The 26,895-nt window shown below is 43.5% G+C and overlaps 2 protein-coding genes across 3 annotated transcripts in view; one reads left to right on the top strand and one right to left on the bottom strand.

Annotated features, from left to right (window-relative positions):
• Positions 1–1,027: 1,027 nt before the first annotated feature.
• c18h1orf74 (chromosome 18 C1orf74 homolog) lies at positions 1,028–4,651 on the top strand. The gene is made up of 2 exons (XM_086011259.1): positions 1,028–1,332; positions 2,455–4,651. The coding sequence occupies exon 2, from the start codon at positions 2,471–2,473 to the stop codon at positions 3,281–3,283; it is 813 nt and encodes a 270-aa protein (XP_085867385.1). The 5' UTR covers positions 1,028–1,332; positions 2,455–2,470; the 3' UTR covers positions 3,284–4,651.
• A 3,373-nt stretch (positions 4,652–8,024) lies between these two features.
• The window catches only part of traf3ip3 (TRAF3 interacting protein 3), a 72,647-nt gene continuing 53,776 nt past the window's right edge, over positions 8,025–26,895 (bottom strand). Inside the window, exons 12-15 of one of the 2 annotated variants that reach the window (XM_086011256.1) lie at positions 21,868–21,927; positions 21,667–21,779; positions 20,568–20,681; positions 8,025–11,296 (exon numbers count right to left, since the gene is read on the bottom strand). In XM_086011256.1, coding sequence (XP_085867382.1) covers positions 11,201–11,296; positions 20,568–20,681; positions 21,667–21,779; positions 21,868–21,927 — 383 coding nt within the window. In that variant the 3' untranslated portion in view covers positions 8,025–11,200. Of the gene's footprint in view, positions 11,297–20,531; positions 20,682–21,666; positions 21,780–21,867; positions 21,928–26,895 lie in introns of both variants that reach the window. The other variant, XM_086011257.1, reaches the window with a different exon arrangement.

Here is a 26,895-nt window from a genome sequence, read left to right on the forward strand (position 1 = left end):
CTGAGTCAGAAGGTTGTTCAAGTCCCACTCCAGCGACTTGAGCACAATACTCTAGGCTGACACTTGAGGGAGCGCTGCACTGTCAGAGGTGCTGTCTTTCAGATGAGATGTTAAACTGAGGCTCTGTCTACTCTCTCAGGTGGATGTAAAAGACCCTATGGCACAATTTTGAAAAAGAGCCAATACTTATCCTTCAATCACATTGCTGTTTGTGGGAGCTTGCTGTGCACAAATTGGCAGCTGCATTTCCTGCAATACAACAGTGACTACACTTCAAAAATTACTTCATTGGCTGCAAAGTGCTTTGGGATGTCCAGTGGCTGTGAAAGGTGCTATATAAATGCAAGTCTTTCTTTTAAGATTCCATTCAAGTCAAGATAGACCAACTTGGGCAGGAGAATGCTGATAAGTACACGAGGGAGAAAACAACAGGTTATACTGATAGGATCAGATGGAGAGGGGTGGAAGGAGGATTGTGTGGAGCTTAAACATGGGCATAGTGGGTCGAATGGCCTGTTTCTGAGCTTTACATAGGATTACATAGGATATACAGGCCATTCGGCCCAACCAGCCCTGCAGCGATGTCCTGGGGTTGAGATGATTGACCTCCAACAACCACAACCATTACATTGGATTACATGGGATATACGGCACAGTAACAGGCCATGCCGGCATTTGTGCTCTACTTGAGGTTCCTCCCGTCTTTCCTCATCTAACTCTTATCAGCACATCCCTCCAGTCCCTTCTCCCTCATATGCTTATCTAACTGCCCCTTAAAAATATCTATACTATTCGCTTCAACCACTCCCTGTGGTAGGGAGTTCCACATTCTCACCACACTCTGGGTAAAGAAGTTTCTTCCGAATTCCCTATTGGATTTCTTGGTGACTATCTTATATTGATGGCCTCTAAGTTGTGCTCTTCCCCACAAGTGGAAACATTCTCTCCGTCTACTCTGTCAAAACTTGTCATAATTTTAAAGAGCTGCACCTTCCATGTAACACATTGAAGAGCTGGGCCGTGGTGGGTCACCTTTCATGGCGCACTAGCTGTTTGTCACACTCGGTGCTTCCCACAATGCCCAGGGGTGGGATTTCCAAGATGGCGGATGTGAAAGTGCCCGGTGTGACAGAGGGAGGCGGCGAATCTCCCCCGCGCCGTCCCGAGCCCGCAAACTCTTCTTAAAGCGGTTAGAGTCGTGGCAAATCAGAGGGATGCGCTATAATAAGGAGGTGCACCGCCGCCTTGTCCTTGTGTCCAGTTTTTTTTTCCCCTGAATTTTTTGTGTATGTGTGTGTGAATCGCCGGAGAGTTTGGCTGTACGAAATAACGGTGAGTTCCGGGTAAAATCGGGCGACATTTTGTTTCCGAAATGATTCACTTTGATTTATGAATGAAGTTGGAGGGCTCGACCGGTCGCGCATACGGGACAGGCAGGGCGGTTGCCATGGAGACCCCGGGCCAGGCTGCCTTCCCAGGGCTGATGTCTCACTCCCTGGACTCTGCAGATCCAGGCAACTCATCACTGCATCACATCAGGGTTAAATCTTGGAATGCACCTCCTCTGAAAAGCATGGGTTTTATTTGCAATTTTTCCATTTTGCCAGAAATAATGTTGGGAATGTTGTAAAGGGTCATAGCTGTATTGCAGCATTTAAAAAAAATTAAAATCTGGTGTAAATAATTATTTATTTAATAGGTAAGTGTACCTCATTCTGTGACATTGAACCCACAGACCAGGAAGGTCCTAGTTTCAACCGCTGGCTTCTGAGTTGGGGGGGGGGGTGGGGGGTGCCACATTGGCTACAGGAGGGAAACATTGGCTGCTGTAAAGTCATCGTCCTGTGGAAGTCCGGAAGGATAGCATGCCAAACAGTAATACCCCACAGTCAGATTTCCTGCTGATAGCCCCTCTTGAAGAATAGCCTCTTGGCTGAGGTTCCAGAGAGCTGCCGGTGCCTGTGGGCTTGGATTCCTGTGTAAATTGCTGCCTTCAGATAGGAGGAGTAAGGGAGAAGAATTACAGGCTTTTGGATATTGGAGTACAGGAGCAAAAGTCCGCATGGGACATCAAGAGAAAACTTAATTGCCCCTCAGACCTGTCTGTCCAAATTTTGAGAGAAATATTTTCCAATCTCTCACCGCTTCCCTTTGCCAGTACTAAATGGTTAGGAAGGAGAGGAGACAACAATAGTGGGCTTGAGTAGCTCATCATTCTCCTTTTTAAAAAAAAAACAGTGGAGCAATACCAGAGTATAAATACATAGGAATTACATAATGTTCAGAGAGTTATTGGTACCACAATTGAGATTACTCATTCAGTCACTCACCATAATGACCTACATTAGATATTTTTGCCCCCAAAAAATCAAATTTCTACTTGTGTGGGCCCCATCAGTTGCTAGAATGATTTTTCCATGGTGTACTTATCTCTGAACGTGTTTTGTGTTTCAGTGCGATTGTTGTCATAATGGAGGCTGCACAGAAGGAGCAACTGATCTTTGCTGCACAGAAAACCTTAAGGATAAAGCAAAGGAAAAATTTCTCTGAATCGCGTTGCTTAAATCTTGCTGCTGAGATCCTAGCTGTAGATTTGGGATTAAAGCCCACTTTCCTGTTTGATTACAGTCTAGCAAAAGCCGAACAGATCCATAAATATGTCCAGGAGATACAGAAAACTGGACTCTTCTCTCAAGATTTACACCTCCTCAGCATTGAGGACAATGTACTAATAATCAACTTAAACAAAACCATCAGGCACTTGGAAAGAGCACTGCAAGAAAATGGGGTTCCAGTCATTGATGTTTCTGTGCATAGAGACAGCCCAGGACTAGCGGAGGCATGTGTTACTAAACAAGTGAAGGGTCAGCTGGACCTTATTTTGCAGCACTTGAAATCCCAAGTGGTTCAAAGGGAGAGGAGTGAATCAGGTTTTGTTAGCGTCAGTGAACTTTTCTCTTCAGAGTGGAACCTATGTACACTGTTTGGATTTCTCCTTGGGTTCCCAGTTTCATACTGGTTTGATTTTAATAAGAGTTTTGAGAATTGTTTGAGTATGACTGAGCTTCGGGTTTTCTCTGTATCCGCGTTTTGTCCCAGAGTCACTGAAAACCTCAAACATCGAATGTACTCGTTCAGTGTCCCGGAAATCCTCTACTTGGATTTACAGAGCAACATAGAGACTTGGAACAGGGATCTGCAGTCAGATTTTAACAAGCAGTCCACTTTCTCTGAACTCAGTATTTCCACAGAGACCGTCTGTCAGCCTGCAATTACACTGTAAATATTGTATAAACTGGGAATATTGTGTAATTTGGAAAGTGTCTATTTAAATGCAAGAAGCAAAATGTTGGCCCAGAAATTCAGGTCCCCACGGGTGAGTACGTACGGGGTACTCACCCGTAGGCCCAATGGAAGTGCCGGTTTCGTGCATGCACTGCGCATGTGCGGGAAACCGGCACTTCCGTTCCCTTAAAGGAAGGGGTTCAGAAGTCGAACGCGTACGCCGGAGAGGCTGCGCGTGCGCATCGAACTTGCGTTTTTTTTGCAGGTTTTCCCGGGAGGGTAAGTCTCCAGAAGTTAGACATGTAAAAAGCAGTCGCAAGGCCTGCTTTTTACAAGGTAAGTGGTGAATTAATTAAAATTAAAACTTTTTCCACAAGTTTATTATTTTTAAATACTTTAAAGAAAGGTAAGTTTATTTTTAGCCTGTTAGAAAATGTAATTTTTTCCAAAAATTTAAATTATTGTTTAAAATTGTTATTTCATGTAATTTTATAGTTTATTTTAAAAATGTGATTTAAAAAAAAAATGTATTTGAGGTTTTAGTGATGTTTTAGGGCTTATAGTATTTATAGGTTTGACAGTTCCTGTCAAACTTATGAATGAAGCATTCCCTGCTACCATTGGCTCTCCATGGCCCACGTGATCCCAGGGGACGCAGCAAACTAACTGCGCCCCTGGGATATGCAAGCACTGCTCGCCGGCAGTTGGAGGAGGCCCAGGATCGGAATCCCACATGGGTCCACAGCTCAACTGCCGGCGCGCAAGGTAAGTGCAGGTCGGGGGCTTGCACCCGCGGGAAGCCTCCGACCCGAATTTCTGGGCCATTACTGACGCTGGAAATCTGAAATAAAAACAGAAAATACTGAAAACACTCGGCGGGTCAGGCAGCATCTGTGGAGTTCTGACAAAGCAACGCAAGACCTGAAATGTTGCTCCTATCTTCCTCTCTCCACAGATGCTGCCTGACCTGCTCAGTATTTATTTCTATTTAACCGCACTTCATTTACTTGGAAGTGTAGCACTTCTTTGTACCAGTCACTAAGGCTGTACAATTGTCAGTGGTAATCTATGAAGTCAGAGGGCCCCTATGAAATTTATCAATGTCCCCTAAAATCAATTAAAAACGCTATTATAAAATTCATCAATGAATTTCACAAGGCTCCCCTGACTTTATGGATTCTACTGAACCTGTGCAACTAACACAAGACATACAGCCTGACTGGTAACCAGTAAATGCAATAAAACAGTAGGTTCAGGGATATTACCATATCTCTATCTTTGGTGGCACATGCTGATATTGCTTTAACTCTTCCTTGTTGTTAAATTTGGTTATATGTTTTCACAAAATAAAATACAGATGAAGGGGGCTATTTAGTATCAAATTTCTTAGCTCATTCATCCAGGAAATCAATTACTTGATACCTCTCATCATGTCATCTTACTGGATCTTGAATGATTCTAACATTTTTGCCTCCACTATACTACTTGGAAGAGCATGCCAAGTGCTGACCACTCTTTTTAGATGAAGAATTTCTTCCTAACATCAGTCCTAGAATGGCCTTACTCCAGTTTTAGCCAATGCCCCGTTATTCTGAAGTGGTTCTTTGGATTTTGTTTTGACTTATTCTCAGGATGTGGGCAACACTGTCGAGGCCATATTTATTGCCCATCCCTAGTTGCCTTGAGAAGGTGGTAGGCCTTCTTGAACCACTGCACTTTTGAAGTGGTTCTCTGAATTTATCTTTTTTTAAATCATTTAATAGCCATATGTACTTCTGCAAAGACCCCTTCAGCTACTTTCAAGGTTTCCAGCAGGTTCATTCATGGAAAGGTCAGGAGGAGGCCAGTTCAGAAACTCAGGCTGGATTTTCTCGTGGGGAGCTTTTGGAGGTGGGACTCCCACTTGTCGGGTTTTAGTCCCACCTCCATTGACTTGTGACCAACCCACGCTATTTTCCCTTGATTGACCTTGTTAAGCCCGCCCAGCGGTTACAGGTGACGTCAGCGAGTGACATTTCATGTATCAAGAGCTTTTGACAGATGAAATGAAATGTCATAGTTTGACAGCTCTGTGAAGCTGTCAAACACTGACAATCTGGGCTGTATTTTCCAAGCCCTGAGGAGGTGGGACAGCCGGTAAATTCGGAGAAAGTGGGGGTGGATGGCAAACCCGCCCCCATCCCACCTCCGTGCCCTTTTGCCAGGAGGCGGGAAGATGTGCAGATTCGGGTCCCGTCTCCTGGAGGCGGGAAAGGCATTTAGTCCTTTTAACTGCCTGTTAACAGACAGAAAAAGGATTAGTGCCATTTTACCTTCACAGGTGAAGGCTTCCCGACCTCGGAGAACCCCGCCGGGTTGGAGGAGACGTGGAGGAGGTCTGTGGTGGTCGGAGGCACCTGGAAGTAAGATGTAGAGGTGAGTGATGGGTGCAAGCGTGGAGTGGTAAGTATGCAAGGTGAGTAATAAGTTTTAAAAAGTGTTCACTTACCTTGTTTTCTTCCTTCGGCCACGGTGGATTGGGAGAGCCGACATCCTCCGTGTCAATTTCTCAGACTGGCTGTTGGAACCTCCAATCCAACAGCCATGTGAAATTTACAAATTTGAAAGGTTTGATGAGTCCTGAACACAAGGACTCATCAAACTAAAGAGAATGTCAGTGTTTGACAGCTTCACAAAGCTGTCAAATGCTGACATTTCTTCTTTCAAGAAGTCTTGACAGATAGCACGTCTGACGTTGATGTGCTCTGTCAGTGACTTCTTCCCTAATTGGCCTGCTAAGCCCACAGGGGCGGGCTTAACAAGCTCAATCAGGGGAAAATCCCTCTGGTTGGTCAGGCGAGGATGGAAGCGCGACATTGACACGACAAGCAGCATTCCCGCCTCCAACTTGCCTCCATTCACTAAATCCAGCCCTCTGTCTTCTAAGTTGAGTCTTTACTCAAGACTCAATTAGAAAGCCTTCCTGAGCAGAAAGCAGAAGGCTGCTACATTTGAGAATGCAGGGGCCATTCTGCTTTCTCTGCCGGTGAGCTGAGGGACTCCCAAGACCTGAAGCGATAAAGCCTGGAAGAAGAAAAAGCAAAGGTAAGTAAAGCTTTTAAAACACTCACCTCACACACTTACCTCTGCACTCATGTGCACACCGGACATCTCTGACCCCCGCAGACCCACGGCTCGCCTCGTTGACCCTGACAAGGTTCGGAGCCGCCGGGAAGCCCACACTTTAGGTGGCAAAATAGGGATTATCCGAAAAACTGCCTGTTAACTACCTGTTAACAGACAGTTAATTTGCACTAATCCCCTTCCCGCCTTGAGGAGGCGGCTCCCAACGCAGGTCGGGTACCCGCCTCCTGGGAAGATGGCACGGAGGTGGGTCGGGGGCGGGTTGGGAATCCGCCCCCAGATTCTGCCATTTTCCCGGCAGTCCCGCCTCCCCAGGGCTGGCAAAATTGTTCCCAGTGACTGCTGCCATGTTGACTGATATTTTCTCTGCAATCCATGCTGTATCTGCTGTAATACAACATTTACAATGTAATTTTTTAGTTAAACCTTATTTAAAATAAAAGAGGCAACCCACTCCAGGATGTCATGACACCCATTGCGCTACCAATCACTCTGTTGTTATAGTTGCTGGTGTGGCAACTTCTCTATTGAGAAACCAAAGCCACTAGTGGAGGTACTACCAAAACTAAAAAGAGTAAAATATAAGACAAGTTAAAACAGGAAGTAGTGATTATATCATTATTCTGAGTCTCTTGCATGTCACCTCTTCTTTACATAATGGTGGGAGTTTGAATGGGAGACTGCAATCATTTTTGACTTCAACATAATGGGGATGATGGAAGGAGAAAGTGTCTGTAGGACAGTCTGTTTGGAGCTTTTGTGGAACGAAATGGAAGTTCAGAGGAGCACTTACTGATGCATTGATAAAATAGAGAGGAACAAGAAAGGCTGCAACAGAGAGGGCTTGTGTATTGGACAACAAGCCCTTTTATGTAAATTCGCATAACTCCATATTTGTAATATAAATATATTTGGAACAAATGGTCATTTAGCAAAAAACAAAGACAATTACTGATACCTCAGTTTTAGATCTTCGGTTACACATAGAAATATAATACGACGTGTTTGATATTGATTAAGAGAACTGGACCACAAAGATTACACCATTGAGTTTCCTCAGTAGTAATGATACAAGTAATAATTCATTATTGTTGTATAAAGACTTAAAAGGTTTGTGTTTTACACAGTCCAGCGTTGTTGGAGGATGTGTGGGCTCGAGGAAATCTGTGGCATACCTATTAATATCCCACTACAATTTGAACAAACGTTTTGTGTCCAGCAATCTCCAGGGTCAACTTCATCTCTTGGCACAGTTACCAATGGCCGCATCATATTGCACTGGCCTTTGTAGTGCAGTGGACAGGTACATCAAAAATAAAAACACTTTGTAGATTTGCATGTGTCTGTTTGGTTATCTCAATTTCTGTCCAGTATTTTTAACATCTGTAGCAAAATATATGTAAAAACTTTTTTTCAAGTTCGGAAGTGTTTATATCATCTAAGTGCCTTTTTCTTCATTGGGTTTCACAATTAATTTTGATAGATTTGAGCGTGGATCAAAGATAGTACTATAATATAGTTAGGGTTGATTTTGCTCCCCAGTAGCGAGGCTTCATGCTTTGCAAATTACCCCTTGTCATTATGTTCCCTTTGACAAATTCACAAAAAAGGCATCATAATTGTATCCTGCTCCAGGGAATTTATTTTTAACAGCTGTACAATGTCTTTACAACAGCAATGACAATAATATTTTACACATTGTATATATCCATATATCTTCACTTAAAAATACAAATATTTTCAAGAGGAAAAGTTTAAAAAAGTTTGTAAATGAAAATCAAGATAAAGTTCATCATAAACATTCATTTTAGGCTTGTTGATTTCACAGCAAGTTCAAGTAAGGTCTGTATAGAGCAATAGTTCTATGTATTAAATTATGAGCACAGTGACTGTGTTTTGGGGATTATGAGCAATTCACAGCATGGTGAATACCATGGTTTAACTCGGTGTACAAATATTTATGGGTTTATTTTGGCCACGTGTCCAAGTTCTTTGAAATCCCAACTTAGCATGTTCTTATTCTTGGATTTTTTTGCAATATTTCATCTATATGGGTTGGCAGTTCCTGCTGTTTTCATATGCACACCAAGACAGGACCATTGTCATTGTGAGTGTAAACAAATCTCATTAGGAAGGCATATGCCATTCCTAGCTTCAGCACAAGTGTAAATTGGTTTTGCTTCCACCTCTGGCTAATTCTTTATGAAAGTACATAGCCATTTTTTTTTTTTGCCTTCCCAGATTTCTTTCATTACCTGTCCGTCCTGGGCCATTCACCTCCTCTAGCTGAGAGAATGGTGCAGGTAACTTCTTCCAGGCCACACTCGGTGCCTTTGTTGGCCAGCTACTCGGATGTGCATGATAAAGGTCCAGTGACGGCTCCATCTCATTCCACCCACCCACTCCATTCCTGCAACAGCATAGTCAAGATTGGGTACCCAGTGAGTGGGGAAATGAGCATGGATCTCATCATCCCAAGGTTCCCAAAGATGCTCTACCATTCTGCACCCTCTACACCAGCAGGTTTGCGTACAATTTAAAATGTTTATGAAAGAACTAAACATAGCTGGAGACTAGCCATCATCTTGAAATAATATTATTGACACTCTATAAAGAAAAATACTGCATTTTCAGCTGCCATTTTTGAAGTCAGTAAATAATACTCGATGTAAATACATCTTTCACTCCCCTTTATACCTTAACAATGACAATGACATAATAGGAGGGGGTGTTAACCATATACGTTGTAAAGTGGACTGTGCTGAAATGGAATCTGTTGTCCATGGTTTGTCCTATGTAGTAGTTCAAAAATAGCACTCCCAAAAATAGGAGTCGCCAATAGACAAGAAGTCTGGTTCACTTTGAAGGGAACAAAGTATTTTTGACATACAAATTGCAAAATTCATGTGGTGCCAAAGCACTTCATGTTAACTGTCTCCATGAATTGCTCATCAATTGAGTTTGTTGGACTCGTTTGTTGGATTGTTATGTAAATAATGTATTCGACCTGTAATCTCATCAGAATGAGCTGCTGAGAATTACCTAAAGAAAGCTGTGTTTAGACTAAAGTGAAATCCTGAGCTTAAATATTACAGAACTGTCAACTTTAGTTCATCTTGCCATGTCACATGGGGATGAAACATATCATTGCAATAAACATGCTATTCTGTTTTCATTGAGGAACAAGGTTGTTTATTTCCTTCTGAGAAATGCATCATCTCAAATTTATGTAAGTAGAATTCAAAGGGAGTTGCCTGAGTGGTGTGTTTGATGAACTCCTTGTGAACTGCTTCCAGACTTCTGGTTCTGTATTGAACTATTCAAAATCTCACCAATTGCCTGCATCTTAAAATAGCTCTGTTCATGAATAAACCTAATTAATAATTTACCCTGTTATGAAAAATGTCCGCCATGGCTGATATTCTCTATCTTCTGAAGTGACATAAGATGCATTTGAATCCTACATACTAAATGAAAACAAGAGACACCATAGCCATTTAACTCAGCGGTTGTAAAGTAGGCACATTCACTATGTGGACGTCAATATTGTGAATTACTATTTGACTATGGTAGTATTGTATGATTACCTTTAAGCAAGTTCTCACATGAGCATCAATGCAAAGTGGTAAAACACTATTGTTCTAAGTTTTGAGCTGTACCTCTGTTAAACAAGAGTGTGCGTCACAATTGTTATTTGAAATGTAAACGTTTAGTGAGATTAGTGAGCTTCTGTTCAGTTAATCATCACATTAATTCCGTCAATCAACAGAATGATTTTATAAGGAATAAAATCTCTGTGAAATCAGTTATAGCAGAACTAACCTCTTCTTTGATTCCCCAGTGTAAATGAGCTCTGCGATCAAAATGGTGATTCACAGGTTTTCTATTACACATAATTGTGCTGTATTTTCCTCAATAAAATCCACCATTCTCTCCCAAAACAGTGACACCATTTTTGTTATTGATTCCTAACTGTCCAGCAGTAAGTACTTTCATTGGCCTGAGTTTGATTCATTGTACTTAAGACATTTGGGCAGCCCCTATTCACTGTGCAAATCCCTGGCCTTTCACCAATAGGGGCTCCTGTATTTAGGGTTCAAACAGATTTCCAACTGCTCTCCTCCCGACCCCTTATCAAATCCTGATTTTGAAACTCTAGTATAAGAGGCAGGTTACTGTGGAGATTTTCAAGGACTAAAGCTTTGAGGTTAGCCAGGCATTGACGAGGGATGGCAAGATCCATGGTTCATCAACATCTGTTCAAATATATTCGATTGATACAGATGTTGCATTTGTTTACAATAGGCAGGTTCTCTCCACATGCAATAAAATGTGATGCAACTACTGCAATTGTTCCCTTTTCTCCCATGTTAAGGTATCCTCCATTCACTTATGCCAAGCCTTATCAGTACGAGGGTCAAAGGTCAGTCACAAGCTGCTCCATAACTCTGCTGATAGTACGAGATGCATGAAAGCAATCTGAGGTAAAATATCTCTTGATTTAGCTTTCTCCAACCTCCTGCTTTGGGCTACCGTTTGATAACTGAAATATGTCACATAGGTAAGTAGTCAGAATTCCACACATGATCTGAGTCAAGTTGGAAAGGGCAAGCAGCAAGCCTCTGTTCTGTGAGCCTATGCATCTGTCTAATTCTATTTTATAATATGCAGCATGTCCAGTAAATTATTTTTGCAAATTTAAAAAAAAAAAAAAAAGTTTTATTAAAGGACATTCAGCGTTCAGTGGCTTAAGCAAGTTTATGATGGTGACAATGTGTTTCATTCCAACTTCTTAAAAAGGGATTTTATCCAGATTTGGCCAAAGTACAGCAAACCCTGCCACTGCTGCAGCGAGCAGGAGGAAGACCACACATCGACAGCATCGCCTCTAGAAGAGAGAGAAAAATTCAGTCAATAAATCACCGGATAGAATCACCTATAAATCTACCTGAATATCTGTGCGTGTGCTAACTCCGCTACTTACTGGGCCTTGATCTCTGCTTGGAAGCATTCATTAACCATGTGGCAGCTTCAGATTTCATCAGATTTGTTAGAAGCCATTCATAATTTTCATGAATATAATGAGCTGGCTTTTGCTTACTATCTCCTAAATCTGTAAATATGATGCAAATTGATAATTCATATTGCTCCTGTTCTCCCCAAATATTCTTTATATGCTTAGAACAATTCTGAATATTCTTTATTTTATCTGCACCATAAATATATGAGTGACTTTATGTAACATAACATTGGCAGCTTCAATGTAATACTGTGCAGCATTACACAGTGTTCAGGTTTATGTGATGTCAGGCTGTATGTTGAATTCCAGATGAATGGCATGTTCCACCATGATATATTCTAGATTAATCAAATACTAGGCAGCATGACATAGTCCAAATCAAAGTGATATCGTGCAGCACATTATACTGCTCTACATCTATGTGATAACTTTTAAGAATAAAGATTTAGTGCATCGATCTGCCCCGGTTGAAACTAAGGGGGCGATTTTCTGACGTTGGAGGAGGCGGGTTTGGAGGCAGGAAAGGTGGGAAAATCAGATTCGAAGAGGTCGGGTTTGGAACCCGCCTGCGCGGGATTTTGCCAGTGCCGGTTTTGGAGGTCGGGAAACGCTCCTGCCTCCAGCTGGCCATTGCGCTATTAAAGACCCTTAAATGCTCATTAAGGGCCTCTCTAAGCCTATTTTGAGAGGCCCTCGTAATTTTTCCAGCTTTTCGGCGTGATCCACGCACCTCCCAAACCACGCCAGGTAAACATGGTGGGTTGACTCATGGGTGGCCTCCTCACTGCTGCAGGTCTAACAAGACATAGTTTATTGCAGCAAGGATTACTTGCAGGTGCCAGACCTTGGCTTTAAAAGGTCTCTGAGCACTTTTAGAAGGCCTCCGAAGTCGGAGTTGCTGCAGCTTGACTCCAACTGTGGGACCTCCTTGGAAGACCCTCTCCCCGCTTGCAATGAGCGCTTCCCCAAAGGAGGCATCTACAAGCAGCATAGGAACCATTCATTTTCTTTCTGCATGGACCTCAGATGAGGAGGAGGAGGAGGTCAGTGCGCTGGTGTATCGACCAGCGGCAGCACACGAGCACATAGCTGCGAGGGATGAACTTATCATGGCCAGATTTGCATAGGTTGCCCAAGTTGGCACATGTCCTTTGCTCCATCCTAGGACATCATTGACAATGGACATGACTCTCTGGCCTGCTTTCACTCAGGCCACCAACCTGACAACGCAGGTGTGGCGGTGCCCGCAATGTGGCGCTGCCTAAGGCGAAAGAACAGATGGCATAACGCCAACATTTTGGCTTCAAATCATTTTAATGCTTTCCAACAGGGATGGCGTTTCATCAATACACAGAAACAGTCTCCATATCTGCACACAGATCTGGAGGTTAGATCCCTTGCCAGCTGTACCCACACAGCCTTGGTTTCTTTGGAAGGCCTCTTCCTCCGAGATGAGTGGAAGAGCACCTCCATGCTAGCTGTCACCCCCTCCAACAACATTTGCAGCAGCATCATCCAAGAGCCTCGGGTAGGCCCTTGCCTTGGAATTGGACATAGTGGTTTCTCAAAAGCTGTTGGAGGTGGTGCAGGAGACGCAGAAATGCTGTGGAATGAGCCAAGGGAGCAAGAAGCCATAAAATCAGACTGGAAAAGTGCTGTCAACAGAGGCGAGTTTCAGTCCCAAAACACTAATTGAGCAAGGGCATCCCACACCTCAAGTGGCCAATCATAGGTTTCAAAAATTTGAGATTTTCCCATCAGTGGAGGCGGGTTTCAAACCCACCCAAACTGAAACCCGCCTCCATCTCGCCTCCAGTGGGAAAATCGCCCCCTAAGTTTCTGTCAAATCTATGGCTTCCTACAGCAGTTCAGCTGGCTCCTGCCTACCAAAAAGGTCATGTTACGATGTGAGTGATCAATATATATTTATAATAATGTTTAATGCAACACCTTACATTTTACTAGTGTTTGCCCAACATACCTACTCTTCAGCATATTGTTCTGGCTTTTCTGTCTCCCTTACCCACTGCACTTTCCCAGCTTCTCTCCCTCACTGGCCTGCTGCATTGGGTACATTCTTGGATTTTCTCCCTCTTGAGTTGTGGGCACAAATACCATTTCTCATCATTTCTCTCTCTTGCTTAGCAGCACTATAATCTGTGTTCACTAATATTGGTCACAGTCTCATGTTTACCTCATGATAATGTGCTGTGCCTTCCTGCTTGATGAGCTGAACATAACCAAGATGGAGCTAGTTACCAATTTTTCCCTTTCTCATTCATCTAAATCCATTACCATTATTGCCTTGTTAACAAACTACTGAGAAGCTTAACATGTTAAATATATCAGCTTTCTCACATGTTATTCCTGAACCGTAAAGGCACTATCTGATTACTCTACTGTGAAGCAACTGCATTGCCTTCATCAACCCTCTCTGTTACCTCATCAAAAAACTCGATCAAGTTGGTTAAGCACAATTTGCCTTTAACAAACCTGTACTGGCTTTCCTTGATTATTCCACACTTGTCCAAGTGACTGTTAATTCTGTCCCTGATTATTGTTTCTAAAAGCTTCCCCACTACCGAGGTCAAACTGACTGGCCTGTAGTTGCTGGGTTTATCTTTACACCCTTTTTTGAACAAGGGCGTAACATTTGCAATTCTCCAGTCCTCTGGCACCATCGCCATTTCTAAGGAGGATTGGAAGATTATGGCCAGTACCGCTGTGATTTCTTCCTTCACTTCCCTCAGCATCCTAGGATGCATCCCATCTGGTCCTGGTGACTTATCTGTTTTAAGTACAGCCAGCCTTCCTAGTACCTCCTCTTTGTTAATTTTTATCCCATCCAATATCTCCTCTACCTCCTCCTTCACTATGTCCATGGCGGCATCTTCTTCCTTGGTGAAGACAGATGCAAAGTACGCATTTAGTACCTCAGCCATGTCCTCTGCCTCCATGTGTAGGTCTCCTTTTTGGTCCCTAATCAGCTCTACCCCTCCTCTTACTACCCGCTTACTATTTATATGCCTATAGAAGACTTTTGGATTACCTTTTATGTTAGCTGCCATTCAATTCTCATACCCTCTCTTTGCCCCTCTTATTTTCTTTTTCACTTCTCCTCTGAACTTTCTATATTTAGCCTGATTCTCAGATGCATTCTCGACCTGACATCTGTTATAGGCGCACTTTTTCTGCTTCATCTTACTCTCTATCTCTTTTGTCATCCAGGGAGCTCTGACTTTAGTTGCCCTACCTTTCCCCCTAGTAGGACTGTACCTCGACTGTACCCGAACTATTTTCACTTTAAAGGCAGCCCATTGTTCCATTACAGTTTTGCCTGCCAATCTTTGATTCCAATTTACCCGGGCCAGATCAGTTCTCATCCCACTGAAATTGGCCTTCCTCCAATTAAGTATTTTTACTCTAGATTGCTCCCTGTCCTTTTCCATAGCTAATCTAAACCTTATGATACTATGATCACTGTTCCCTAAATGTTCACCTACTGACACTTTGCTCCACTTGTAAGTTTAAATGTGAGGCTTGGTAGCAACCAATGGATTACCAAAAAAATAAAAACACTGGGGTAGATTGGGAGAGATGTCGACTCACTATCATCCATTTTATATCATTGCATAAAGTCAAGATCTGCCCCACCTTGTGAAATTGGGCCAATAACCCATTTACTCTTGGAGTATCAGAGTTATTCAGCCCAGCACTGCATTCTAAATTCCTACGTGCTGTCATATCGTGTAGTCAATGCAAGAATATATAAGCAAGTGTGGCACCCTAAATACCAGAGATGACAATGACAGTATCTTTAAAGCTGTATAATCTTTTATTGTTTACTTTAGGAAGTACTCCTTAAAATAAGCTTATAAATGAACAAAAAATGGTTTCGTCTGACCATATAGGATTTTTTCCAATAATAAAATGCAATCATGTTTCACTCAGGGGTTGACTGATTTAGGACGCACAAAAAAATGGATTGACTTTATAATCCGGATTGAGTATTACTGAGTATAAAATGTATCTGTCCCATCACATAAAACTATAGTGAAAGGTGTTAAAACAGCTTTGCAACATTGCAGATAAAGGTTTTGCCATTGCTAAAGGTAATGGCTGTGTTTAGGATGTAGAGAACGGAAAAGAAACCTGTTTGACTTTTAAAGCTGGGCTCTTAAAGTCAGCCTTCTATAGATCCCTTTGGCTTGAAATTACGCTGTGGGATACTGATATATGACGGCCTTCTGCCATTTTAGCTGAAACATTAATGCATTTATTTTTAACCTCCGCTATAAGAGTAGAGAGAGAAAGATTTCAGACGAAGACAATTTCAGGGCTCTTGTCTTTTCCGTCAGTACACGGATCAATGCACCAATTAACACATCTTGTTCTAAAATTAGCAAGACCGCTGGAAAGCAGTTCTCAGGGACAATGGATAAATTTGTGGAATAAAAATGCCAGATTCGCATGTAATAAAACGGATTTGATTTATTTGATGGCCATAAACCAATTGCACTAATTATAAACAGGCAGAATTATGGAACTCGATCCCGAAACACCAATAAAAGTCCCTCAAATCCTGGGAATTTTGTTTTCTCAGTCACTGTAAACCAGTGCACCTAAAAATGAAGCTGCTTTTATGTTGTCCTTTTAGTTCAGATTCTGGGAAACCAGCGCCTGTTATACCCGAGTCTACAATCTGCCTGGTGACACAAAATGGATTTAACAGTATAAATGTCAGCCGGCTCAAAGAAACTAGGATCCTGGGATCTGAATTTAGCTTCGCTCACAGCTTACTAGGGCAGAATGCATTAAATAGGCCATGAATAAAAACAAAACTGTTTTTAAGATTCTTGCATTATCTCCTCAAAACTGAACGATTTGAAGAGATTATTTTAACAGGAACATGGAGATAAAAAATAAAACTCATGGGCTGATACAGCTTTAAAGGTGAGCTATCCGCCAAACTATTTTGCTAAATTAATCTACCTAGAAACAGCAGTCTCACGTGATACTAGTCACTGGCTCTATTTACACAAGCGTGTCTGTCACCTGCTTGTTTCTTCACTGTATGTCCCAAAATTTGTCTGAAGGGGCTGGCAAAATGTTTGGTTTACATAAATTGTCTTGTCTGTCACTTTTCTGTCAAGATATCTAATGATAATCCTTAAAAAAAAAGGTGATATTGGAGGCTCTGGGGAGAGAGGTGGCAGCAGGATTAGTTTTAGGTTAGAATCATAGAATCATAGAATGGTTACAGCACAGAAGAAGGCCATTCAGCCCGTCGAGCCTGTGCCGGCTCTCTGCAAGAACACCTCAGCTTATCCCACTCCCTCGCCCTTTCCCCATAGCCCTGCAATTTCTTTCCTTCAGATACTTATCCTACTCCCTTTTGAAAGCCGTGATTGAATCTGCCTCCACCACCCTTTCAGGCATTGCATTCCAGATCCTAACCACTTGCTGAGCAAAAATGTTTTTCCTCATGTCGCCTTTGGGTCTTCTGCCAATCACCTCAAATCTGTGTCCTCTAGTTCTCGACCCTTCTGCCAATGGGAACAGCTTCTCTCTACCTACTCTGTCCAGACCCCTCAGGATTTTGAACACCTCTATCAAATCTCCTCTCAATCTTCTCTGCTCTAAGGAGAACAACCTCAGCTTCTCCAGTCTATTCACGTAACTGAAGTCCCTCATCCCTGGAATCATTCTTGTAAATCTTTTCTGTACCCTCTCTAAGGCCTTCACATCCTTCCTAAAATGCAGTGCCCAGAACTGGACACAATACTCCAGTTGAGGCCGAACCAGTGCTTTATACAGGTTCTTCATAATTTCCATGCTTTTGTACTCTATACCTCTATTCATGAAGCCCAGGATCCCGTATGCTTTTTTAACTGCTTTCTCAACCTGCCCTGCCACCTTCAACGATTTGTGCACATATACCCCCAGGTTTCTCTGTTCATGTACACCCTTTAGGATTGTACCTTTTAGTTTATATTTCCTCTCTTCATTCTTTCTACCAAAATGTATAGCTTCGCACTTTTCTGTGTTAAATTTCATCTGCCACGTGTCCACCCATTCCATCAGCTTGTCTATGTCCTCTTGAAGTCTATCACTCACTGTTCACTATACTTCCAAGTTTTGTGTCATCTGCAAATTTTGAAATTGTGCCCTGTACACCCACATCCAAGTCATTAGTATATATCAAGAAAAGCAGTGGTCCTAGTACTGACCCCTGGGGAACACTGTATACCTTCCTCCGGTCCGAAAAACAACCGTTCACCACTACGCTGTTTCCTGTCACTTAGCCAATTCCGTATCCATGCTGCCACTGTCCCTTTTATTCCATGGGCTTCAACTTTGCTGCCAAGCCTATTATGTGGCACTTTGTCGAATGCCTTTTGGAAATCCATGTACACCACGCATTGCCCTCATCAACTCTCTCTGTTGCCTCATCAAAAAACTCGATCAAATTGGTTAAACACAATTTGCCTTTAACAAATCCATGCTGGCTTTCCTTAATTATTCCACACTTGTCCAAGTGACTGTTAATTTTGTCCCTGATTATTGTTTCTAAAAGCTTCCCCACTACCGAGGTTAAACTGACTGGCCTGTAGTTGCTGGGTTTACTTTACACCCTTTTTTGAACAATTCTCCAGTCCTCTGGCACCACCCCCGTTTCTAAGGAGGATTGGAAGATTATGGCCAATACCTCTGCAATTTCTTCCTTCACTTCCCTCAGCGTCCTAGGATGCATCCCATCTGGTCCTGGTGACTTAACTGTTTTAAGTACAGCCAGACTTTCTAGTACCTTCTCTTTATCAATTTTTATCCCATCCAGTATCTCCTCTACCTCCTCCTTCACTATATCTATGGCAGCATCTTCTTCCTTGGTGAAGACGGATGCAAAGTACTCATTTAGCACATCAGCCATACTCTCTGCCTCCATGTGTAGGTCTCCTTTTTGGTCCCTAATCAGCCCAATCCCTCCTCTCACTACCCGTTTACCATTTATACGCCTATAGAAGACTTTTGGATTATCTTTTATGTTGGCTGCCATTCAATTCTCATAACCTCTCTTTGCCCCTCTTATTTTCATTTTTATTTCTCCTCTGAACTTTCTCAGATGTATTCTCAACCTGACATCTGTTATACACACACTTTTTCTGCTTCATCTTACTCTCTATCTCTTTCATCACCCAGGGAGCTCTGACTTTAGTTGCCCTACCTCTCCCCCTAGTGGGAATGTACCTTGGCTGTACCTAAACTATTTCCTCTTTAAAGGCAGCCGATTGTTCCAGGTTGCTCCCTGTCCTTTTCCATAGCTAATCTAAACCATATGATACTATGATCGCTGTTCCCTAAATGTTCACCTACTGACACTTGCTCCACTTGACCTACCTCATTCCCCAGAACCAGATCCAGCAATGCCTCCTCCCTCGTTGGGTCGGAAACATACTGATCAAGAAAGTTCTCCTGAACACACTTCAAAAATTGTTCCTCTTCTCTGCCCTTTACACTATTACTATCCCAGTCTATATTAGGATAGTTGAAGTCCCCCATTATCTATAGTTCTTGCATCTCTCTGTAATTTCTCTGCAAATTTGCTCCTCCATATTTTTCCCACTAGTTGGTGGCCTATAGAATACACCTAGTAGTGTAATGGCACCTCTATTATTTCTTAACTCTAGCCATATAGATTCTGTCCCTGACCCCTCCAGGTTCTCCTCTCTCTCCAGTGCTGTAACATTCTCCTTAACCAATATTGCCACACCACCTCCTATCTTTCCTTCCCTATCTTTCCTGAACACCTTATATCCAGGAATATTTAATACCCAATCCTGCCCTTTTTTGAGCCAGGTCTCTGTTATTGTCATGACATCATATTCCCATGTGGCTATTTGCACCTGCCACTCACCAACCTTGTTTACTATGCTTCATGCGTTCACATACATACATCGTAAACCCATCTTAGACCATCCTGTATTCTCTCTTAGTCTGAGGCCACCCAACATCTTACTATTTCTTACTTTAGTGCTATCCGTCTCTCCCAATCCTTTGTGCCCTTTGTTTCTCCTTTCTAATGCTACATCCTCGTGCCCATCCCCCTGCCAACTTAGTTTAAACCCCACCCCCCACACAACAACACTAGCAAACCTCCCCACAATGATATTGGTACTGGCTCTGTTGAGGTGTAACCCGTCCGGCCTGTACAGGTCCCACCTCTCCCAGAACCAGCCCCAATGCCCCAGAAATCTGAAGTCCTCCCTCCTGCATCATCTCTCCAGCCACGCATTCATCTGCTCTATACTTCTATTTCTATACTCACTTGCACGTGGCACCGGGAGTAATGAAGAGATTACTAACTTTGTGGTCTTGCTTTTTAATCTCTTTTCTAGTTCACTAAAATCTGCCTGCAGGACCTCATCCCTCTTTCTACCTATGTCGTTGATACAGATATGGACCACGACCTCTGGCTGTTCACCCTCCCCCCTCAGAATGTTCTGCAGCTGCTCGGTGACATTCTTAACCCTGGCACCAGGGAGGCAACATACCATCCTGGAGTCATGGTTGCTCCAGCAAAGACACAGATACGATGAGCCGAAGAGCTTCTTTTGTGCTGTAAACTAGACAAGTACATGAGAGAAAAGGGAATAGAAAGATATGCTGAAAGACTGAGATGAGATAGATGGAATGGGAGAATACTCGTGTGGAGTACAGACACCAGCATAGACTAGTTGGGCTGAATGGCCTGTTTCGGTTTTGTACATTCTACGTAATTCTATGTAAACGTCTGATTCTTTGTCTGTTTTAGTTAAGTGTTATCAAATTAATTCAAAAGGGCATCACCAAACGTGGTCACATAATGTACCAGTTTTGATGGGTTAATTTGTGATTAAAATGTTTATTAATGACACTTACAAAGATATCATCAAACTAGTGCACGAAAAGTACATTATTTGACAACCAATTTGATATGGGAAATCTAGTTTGGTGAACTCATGAAAAGAGGGCTCTTGTGTTGGATTTCAGACTTTGAAATAAAACCTGGTAATTTGTTGCCTGTTAACTGTTAAACTCTGGTATTTGTTTGGCCATTTCTCACCTTGCGTTGTGACTGCAGATGCTTTCAGAACCTCACCTGGGCAGGTTTCTTCTGAAACCTCTTTGGCTCATCCTGGGGATGCTGCAGATTTTTAAAACAGGCACGATGCTCATTTCGCACAGTCGTGAGCTTTGAGTGAAGTTCAGTGCACTATAGTGTTGACGGGAAAGAGCAGATTACACAAGTGAGGAAAATACAAGGGCTCATAAACAGAATCAAGAGGCAGCAGTTCTTACCAATGAGCTAACAGGGAGTTCCACCTCCAATAAAGAGCATGGTTAAGACCATGTACCATTTTGACCTACATACAGAGATTGAATGGCCCTAGTACTGTGCTGTTCATGTACAATGCTATGTTCTGCGGTGTATCCCAGAATTACATCACACAATGATTAGGGAATCATCAGAATGGACTACCTTCAGCTGAAAACTGGAAATGCCTTTTACTCACTTAGCTTTTAGTAGAATACATACCTAGAATGAACAAAGCCATGTTTATGTGCCTACAATATGAATTCTTTATTTATTCTGGAATTCTCATGATCCCTTCATTAACCGTCCTGTTGCAATAATGAGCTGCAATTGAAATCTCTGTGTCTGACTGATCATGTCATTTCATGCCATTATAGATGAACATTGAACCAACAACCACAGTTTGAGAGGAAGGTGAAACCGGCATTTGATGTGATATAAAACTTCTCGTCCATAGCTTCATTTTAAATTAAATTAAATTTAAAGCTCCTGCCATGTAAAACATGTTGTTTCAAAATCGGTCAGCCTAACTTTCAGGGGACTGAGCACTGCGAGGAGTGAAATATACTTCTCTTTATTTTGGTATTAGATAGGTATGAAATACTTATGATGATTAATCTAAAATCGTAATGCCTGATACAATCCTACTGTGTTTATGAATGAATTGAAATACTTGAGTGCAAGAGTTCCAACCCAGATATTACTTTAGCTTCTAAAAGCGAGCCTCTGCATTGATGCCCTTAAAAAATCTCTTACAAAGAATTATTATAAATCAATACTTTGTGTTTCCATAGTTTTTGGTTTCTATTTTTGCATATTTGGGATTGTTGACATAATATTTATATTTAAGAGTTGCATCTTGAGCCAATGATAGTTTTCTCACCTCCTTCTCTTTCATGTGGAGCAGGGCTGATTGCCTTTCCAATTGGTCGGTCAGCTCTCTGATCTCTAGCTGGAGTGCCTGTTGATGGTGCTCGGTCGAGGCACTAAATGTGTCTAGAATGAATTAAACCCAAGTTTGACATTAATACTCAAGGAATAAAATGTTAAATTATTTGTGAGTTCCTGTGATCGCTCTACTAACCATTCTGTTGTATCACTTTCTCTTGCATTGTTGTCTGGATGGTTTTCTTCTGTAACATGTCTGCAATTTGAAGGAAAATTGAAAACTATTGAAAAGAATTACCGTCAGGCACATATTCTTGAATGCAGACTTGAACGGATATGGCGGACAATTGGTTTAGCCATTCACTGCCAGATCTAGCTGGCCTACATAAAGCACTACCAGGCCCTGCTCTTGTCTGCCAAAATTGCTCACTATTCCACAATCATTCTGGAATGCAAAGATAAACCCTGGCTTCTATTCGCTACTGCTAACAATCTTCTTAAACTCCTCTCCCCTGTCGCCTCCACCCTCACCTCCGACAACAAATGTGAGGAGCTCATGGACTTCTTTGTCTCTATGATTGAGACCATCCGTTCAGCTGCCTCAGCCACTTCCCTTCCTTCCCCTAGCCTACCGGGTCAAACTTCCTCTAAGGTTTCCCCCTGCCCTAGCCCTGAACTCACATCTTTCTCCAGTTTCTCTCCGATCTCCCCTCATGACCTCTCCATGCTCATCTTGTCCATGAGACTCACTTCCTGCTCCCTCGACCCTATTTCCACCAAACTGCTGACCACCCAATTTCTTTTTCTGGCTCCCATGTTAGCTGACATTGTTAATGGTTCTCTCTCCTCAGGTACTGTCCCCCATCCCTCAAATCTACCATCATCACCCCTCTCCTCAAAAAATCAACCTCAGACCCCTCCGTCCTTGAAAACTACCACCCCATCTCCAACATCCCTTTCTTCTCCAAAGCACTTGAACCTGTTGTTGCCTCCCAAATCCGTGTCCATCTTTCCCGCAACTCCATGTTTGAATCCCTCCAATCAGGTTTCCGCTCCTGCCACAGTACCGAAACGGTTCTTATCAAAGTCACAAATGACATCCTTTGTGACTGTGACTAAGGTAAACTATCCCTCCTCATCCTTCTTGACTTGTCTGCAGCCTTTGACACAGTTGACCACTCCATCCTCCTCCAACGCCTCTTCACCGTCGTCCAGCTGGGTGGGACTGCACTTGCCTGGTTCCATTCTTAACTATCTAATCGTAGCCGAAGAATCACCTGCAATGGCTTCTCTTCCTGCTCCCACATCGTTACTTCTGGTGTCCCCCAAGGATTTATCCTCGGCCCCCTCATATTTCTCATCTACATGTTGCCCCTTGGCGACATCATCCAAAAACACAGTGTCAGTTTCCACATATACCCTGGGGATACCCAGCTCCACCTCACTACCTCTTCTCTCGACCCCTTCATGGTCTCTAAATTATCAGACTGCTTGTCCGACATCCAGTTCTGGATGAGCAGAAATTTTCTCCAATTAAATATTGAGAAGACCGAAGCCATTGTTTTTGGTCCCCGCCACAAACTCCGTTCCCAAGCAACTGACTCCAACCCTCTCCCTAACATCTGTCTGAGGCTGAACCACACTGTTTGCAACTTTGGTGTCATATTTGACCCTGAAATGAGCTTCCGACTGTTGTGTATGTACCTTTAAGAGAAGAACTGATTTTATACTGCAGTACCGGCAGTGACCACACCTGTATAAAAAGCCATAGCAGGCTTCTGTACGTCAGTCTTAAGTTTACCCTCTGTTCAGTAAATACCTGTTTTATTGTTCTCCTGCAGTCCGTGTATTATTGATACTCGGACACTACACTGGTGACGAGCAGGTTTGAACTCACCTGCAGTACTGCATTACCTCACGGGGATCTTTCCCTGAGAAGAAGCTTCTTGGAGGTCGAAGTCAGAGCAACGGGCGTCGACCGCGGGCAACCGCCCAAGGATCCATCGGTGTTCGGAGAATTGCAGGAGAGGCTGTGGAGAGCTGGGCTTGGCTCCCCAGTCAAGGTGTTCCAGCAAATCGTGCTGGTAGCAGGTAGTGCGCTGACCCTTCCGGACTGCGGCGGGCTCGAGCTCGATCGAGCGGCTTTGCAAAGGGGCCGCGCAGCGTCGTCGGGAGGAAAGAGAGAGGGTGGAGCGCACAGGGCGTGGTCGGTGCTCAAGAACCGGGCAGCGTAGAGAAAATAAAATGAGAGGAAGGAAAAGTGAGACGCGCCGAAGCTGCGGGTCACCACCATTACCCTGTAGAACGCTAGGAGCAGCGTGGCAGCAAGGGGAAGAAGGAAAAGCGCGGGAGGCGCCATTTTATTCCATTGGGGAAGAAGGAAAAGCGCGGGAGGCGCCATTTTATTCCATTGGGGAAGAAGAAAAAGCGCGGGAGGCACCATTTTAAATCACTCAAGATGCCGAAGAGTGGCAGTATCACTGCTTTCGACAACGAGGTAGAAGACTGGACCACGTATGTGGAAAGAATTGAAGTGTACTGCAATGCCAATGAGGTGGCCAATGGAAAGAAGGTGTCGGTACTATTAAATTTGATGGGCGCGAGAACGTACGGCCTATTGCGGAATTTAATTACCCCAGCTAAACCAATGGAGAAAAGTTTTGAAGAGATTGTTAATATCTTACAGGAACACCTAAACCCTACACCGCTGCTGATAGCAGAAAGATTCAAGTTCCATAAAAGAAACCAGCACAAAGATGAGAACAATGCTGACTATCTTACGGAACTACGCAAGTTGTCGAAGCACTGCCAGTTCGGAGCAGGACTGGCAGACACCTTACGGGATAAGTTTGTCTGCGGGCTCCAGAGTGAAGAAACCCAGAAACGACTACTTTCGGAAAAGGACCTGATGCTAGAACAGGCTTTCAGCGTGGCAGTATCCTACGAAGCAGCAGCACGGGGAGCTGCAGAAATACAACAGAAACCACAAGAATACAGCGCTAACAAAATGGCGTATGGAGCAGAAAAGTGCTATCGCTGCGGCAGAACAACCCATGATCAGAAGGACTGCTGGTTTAAGGACAAAGTATGCAGGCAATGTGGGAAAATGGGACATATAGCAAGAGTCTCCAGGTCAGGAAAGAAAACCAACACTACAAGAACTACTAAGGAAAAGTACAAGAAAGTAAAAAAAATGACAGACAGTAGTTCGGAAGATCAGGAGAGAATGACTCTGGGAGCAGGAGACTAAGTTGTCTAAAGTTACACAACGTGATCGCAAAGGAGGATCACCGAACCATTTGGGTCACCCTCATGATAGCAGGATCCCAAGTAAAGATGGAATTGGATACAGGATCAGCCCTAACTGTCATGACTATGAGCGGCTATTCTCACACATACCCTTAAAGGACACGTCCATTGTATTGAAGACATACACGGGGCAAAAAGTCTACCCCAGAGGAAAAATAAGGGTGCCAGTTAAATACAACGGCAAGGAAACACAGAAACTGTATCTATATATACTACAAGCTGGAGGACCACCATTATTGGGATGTGAATGGATCCGAAAAATACAATTGGATTGGCATTCCATTCAGGCGCTAACTGTGACTGACAAAAAGGATGATGACGTCACACCTGGACGACTGTCAAAAATTCTAACTGACGCGAAAGAGGTGTTCCAACAAGGACTTGGGACTCTAAAAGGAGTAAAGGCAACGCTAAAAATCGAAGATAACGCAAACCCAAAATTTTTTAAGGCCAGACCGATACCGTACGCGATCTGCCCAGCCACTGAAGCAGAACTGAAGAGTCTGGAGCGTTCGGGTGTGCTGTCCAAGGTGGACTGGAGCGAGTGGGCCACACCCATCGTTCCTGTAATGAGCAGCACGCCTGGGGAGCCGAAGAAGGTTCGCATCTGTGGGGACTTCAAGGTAACTGTGAACCCAGTCCTGCACACAGTACAATATCCACTTCCACGGATAGAAGATATTTTCGTCTCACTATCTGGAGGGAAACGCTTTTCGAAGATTGATCTGGCCCAAGTGTATCTACAAATGGAGGTGGAAGAAGCATCTAGGAAATACCTCATGATAAACACTCACAAAGGCCTTTACCAGTACAATCGACTGGTATTCGGGGTAGCATCAGCCCCGGCTATTTGGCAGAGGGCGATGGAACAAGTCCTGCAAGGTATCCCGGGGACCCAGTGTTATTTGGACGACATCCTGGTTACGGGCGAAAATGACAGTGAACACCGTGCCAACCTGGAGCAGGTGCTCACTAGATTGCAGGGATATGGGCTATGAGCCAACCGCCCCAAATGCGAGTTCTTCAGGAGACAAATCTCGTATTGTGGCCACATGATTGATGAGGAAGGGTTGCATAAGTCGCCAGACAAGATTGAGGCTGTAGTCAAGGCTCCAGCACCGGAAAATGTGTCGCAACTGAGGTCGTTTCTTGGGTTGGTGAACTACTACCATAAGTTCTTGCCGAATTTATCTACAATTCTGCACCCACTGAACGCCCTGCTGCAAACTGGAGTAACATGGAAATGGAGTGATGAGTGTAAGCGTGCCTTTCAGAAATGTAAATGCCTAATCACTTCAAAAGAAGTATTGGCCCACTACAACCCAACACTACCGATTCGGTTGGCATGTGATGCGTCTCCCTACGGCATTGGAGCGGTGCTGTCACACAAATTCCATGACGGTTCAGAGAGGCCAATAGCCTTTGCGTCGCGCTCGTTAACCTCAGCTGAGCGTAACTACGCCCAGATTGACAGGGAGGCCCTCAGCCTGGTGTGGGGGGTGAAGAAGTTCAATCACTATCTGCACGGGCTGAAATTCACCCTACTGACTGATCATCAGCCCCTGGTCTCCATTTTTAACCCAAAGAAGGGCGTTCCGGTGATGACGGCGCAACGGCTGCAAAGATGGTCACTTTTTCTAGGGGCACATCAGTACGACATAGAGTACAAGGGTACGAAACAGCATGGAAATGCTGATGGGCTGTCGCGCCTACCATTGCCTACGGTAGTGGAAGCACCTGCAGTGGACCCTGTTGAGATATTCCATGCGACCATAGTCGAATGTCTACCTGTTACAAACTCAAGTATAGAGAAGGAAACCCAAAATGACCTGACACTCTCTCGGGTCTATGATTTGACGGTGAAGGGATGGCCAGCACATGGCGACTCACTGTTGCCAGCATTCTCGCCAAGGAG

Source organism: Somniosus microcephalus, chromosome 18 (genome assembly GCF_052327205.1).
Source record: "Somniosus microcephalus isolate GS21.2 chromosome 18, FLI_Smic_1.0, whole genome shotgun sequence".
Taxonomy (NCBI): Eukaryota; Metazoa; Chordata; class Chondrichthyes; order Squaliformes; family Somniosidae; genus Somniosus; species Somniosus microcephalus.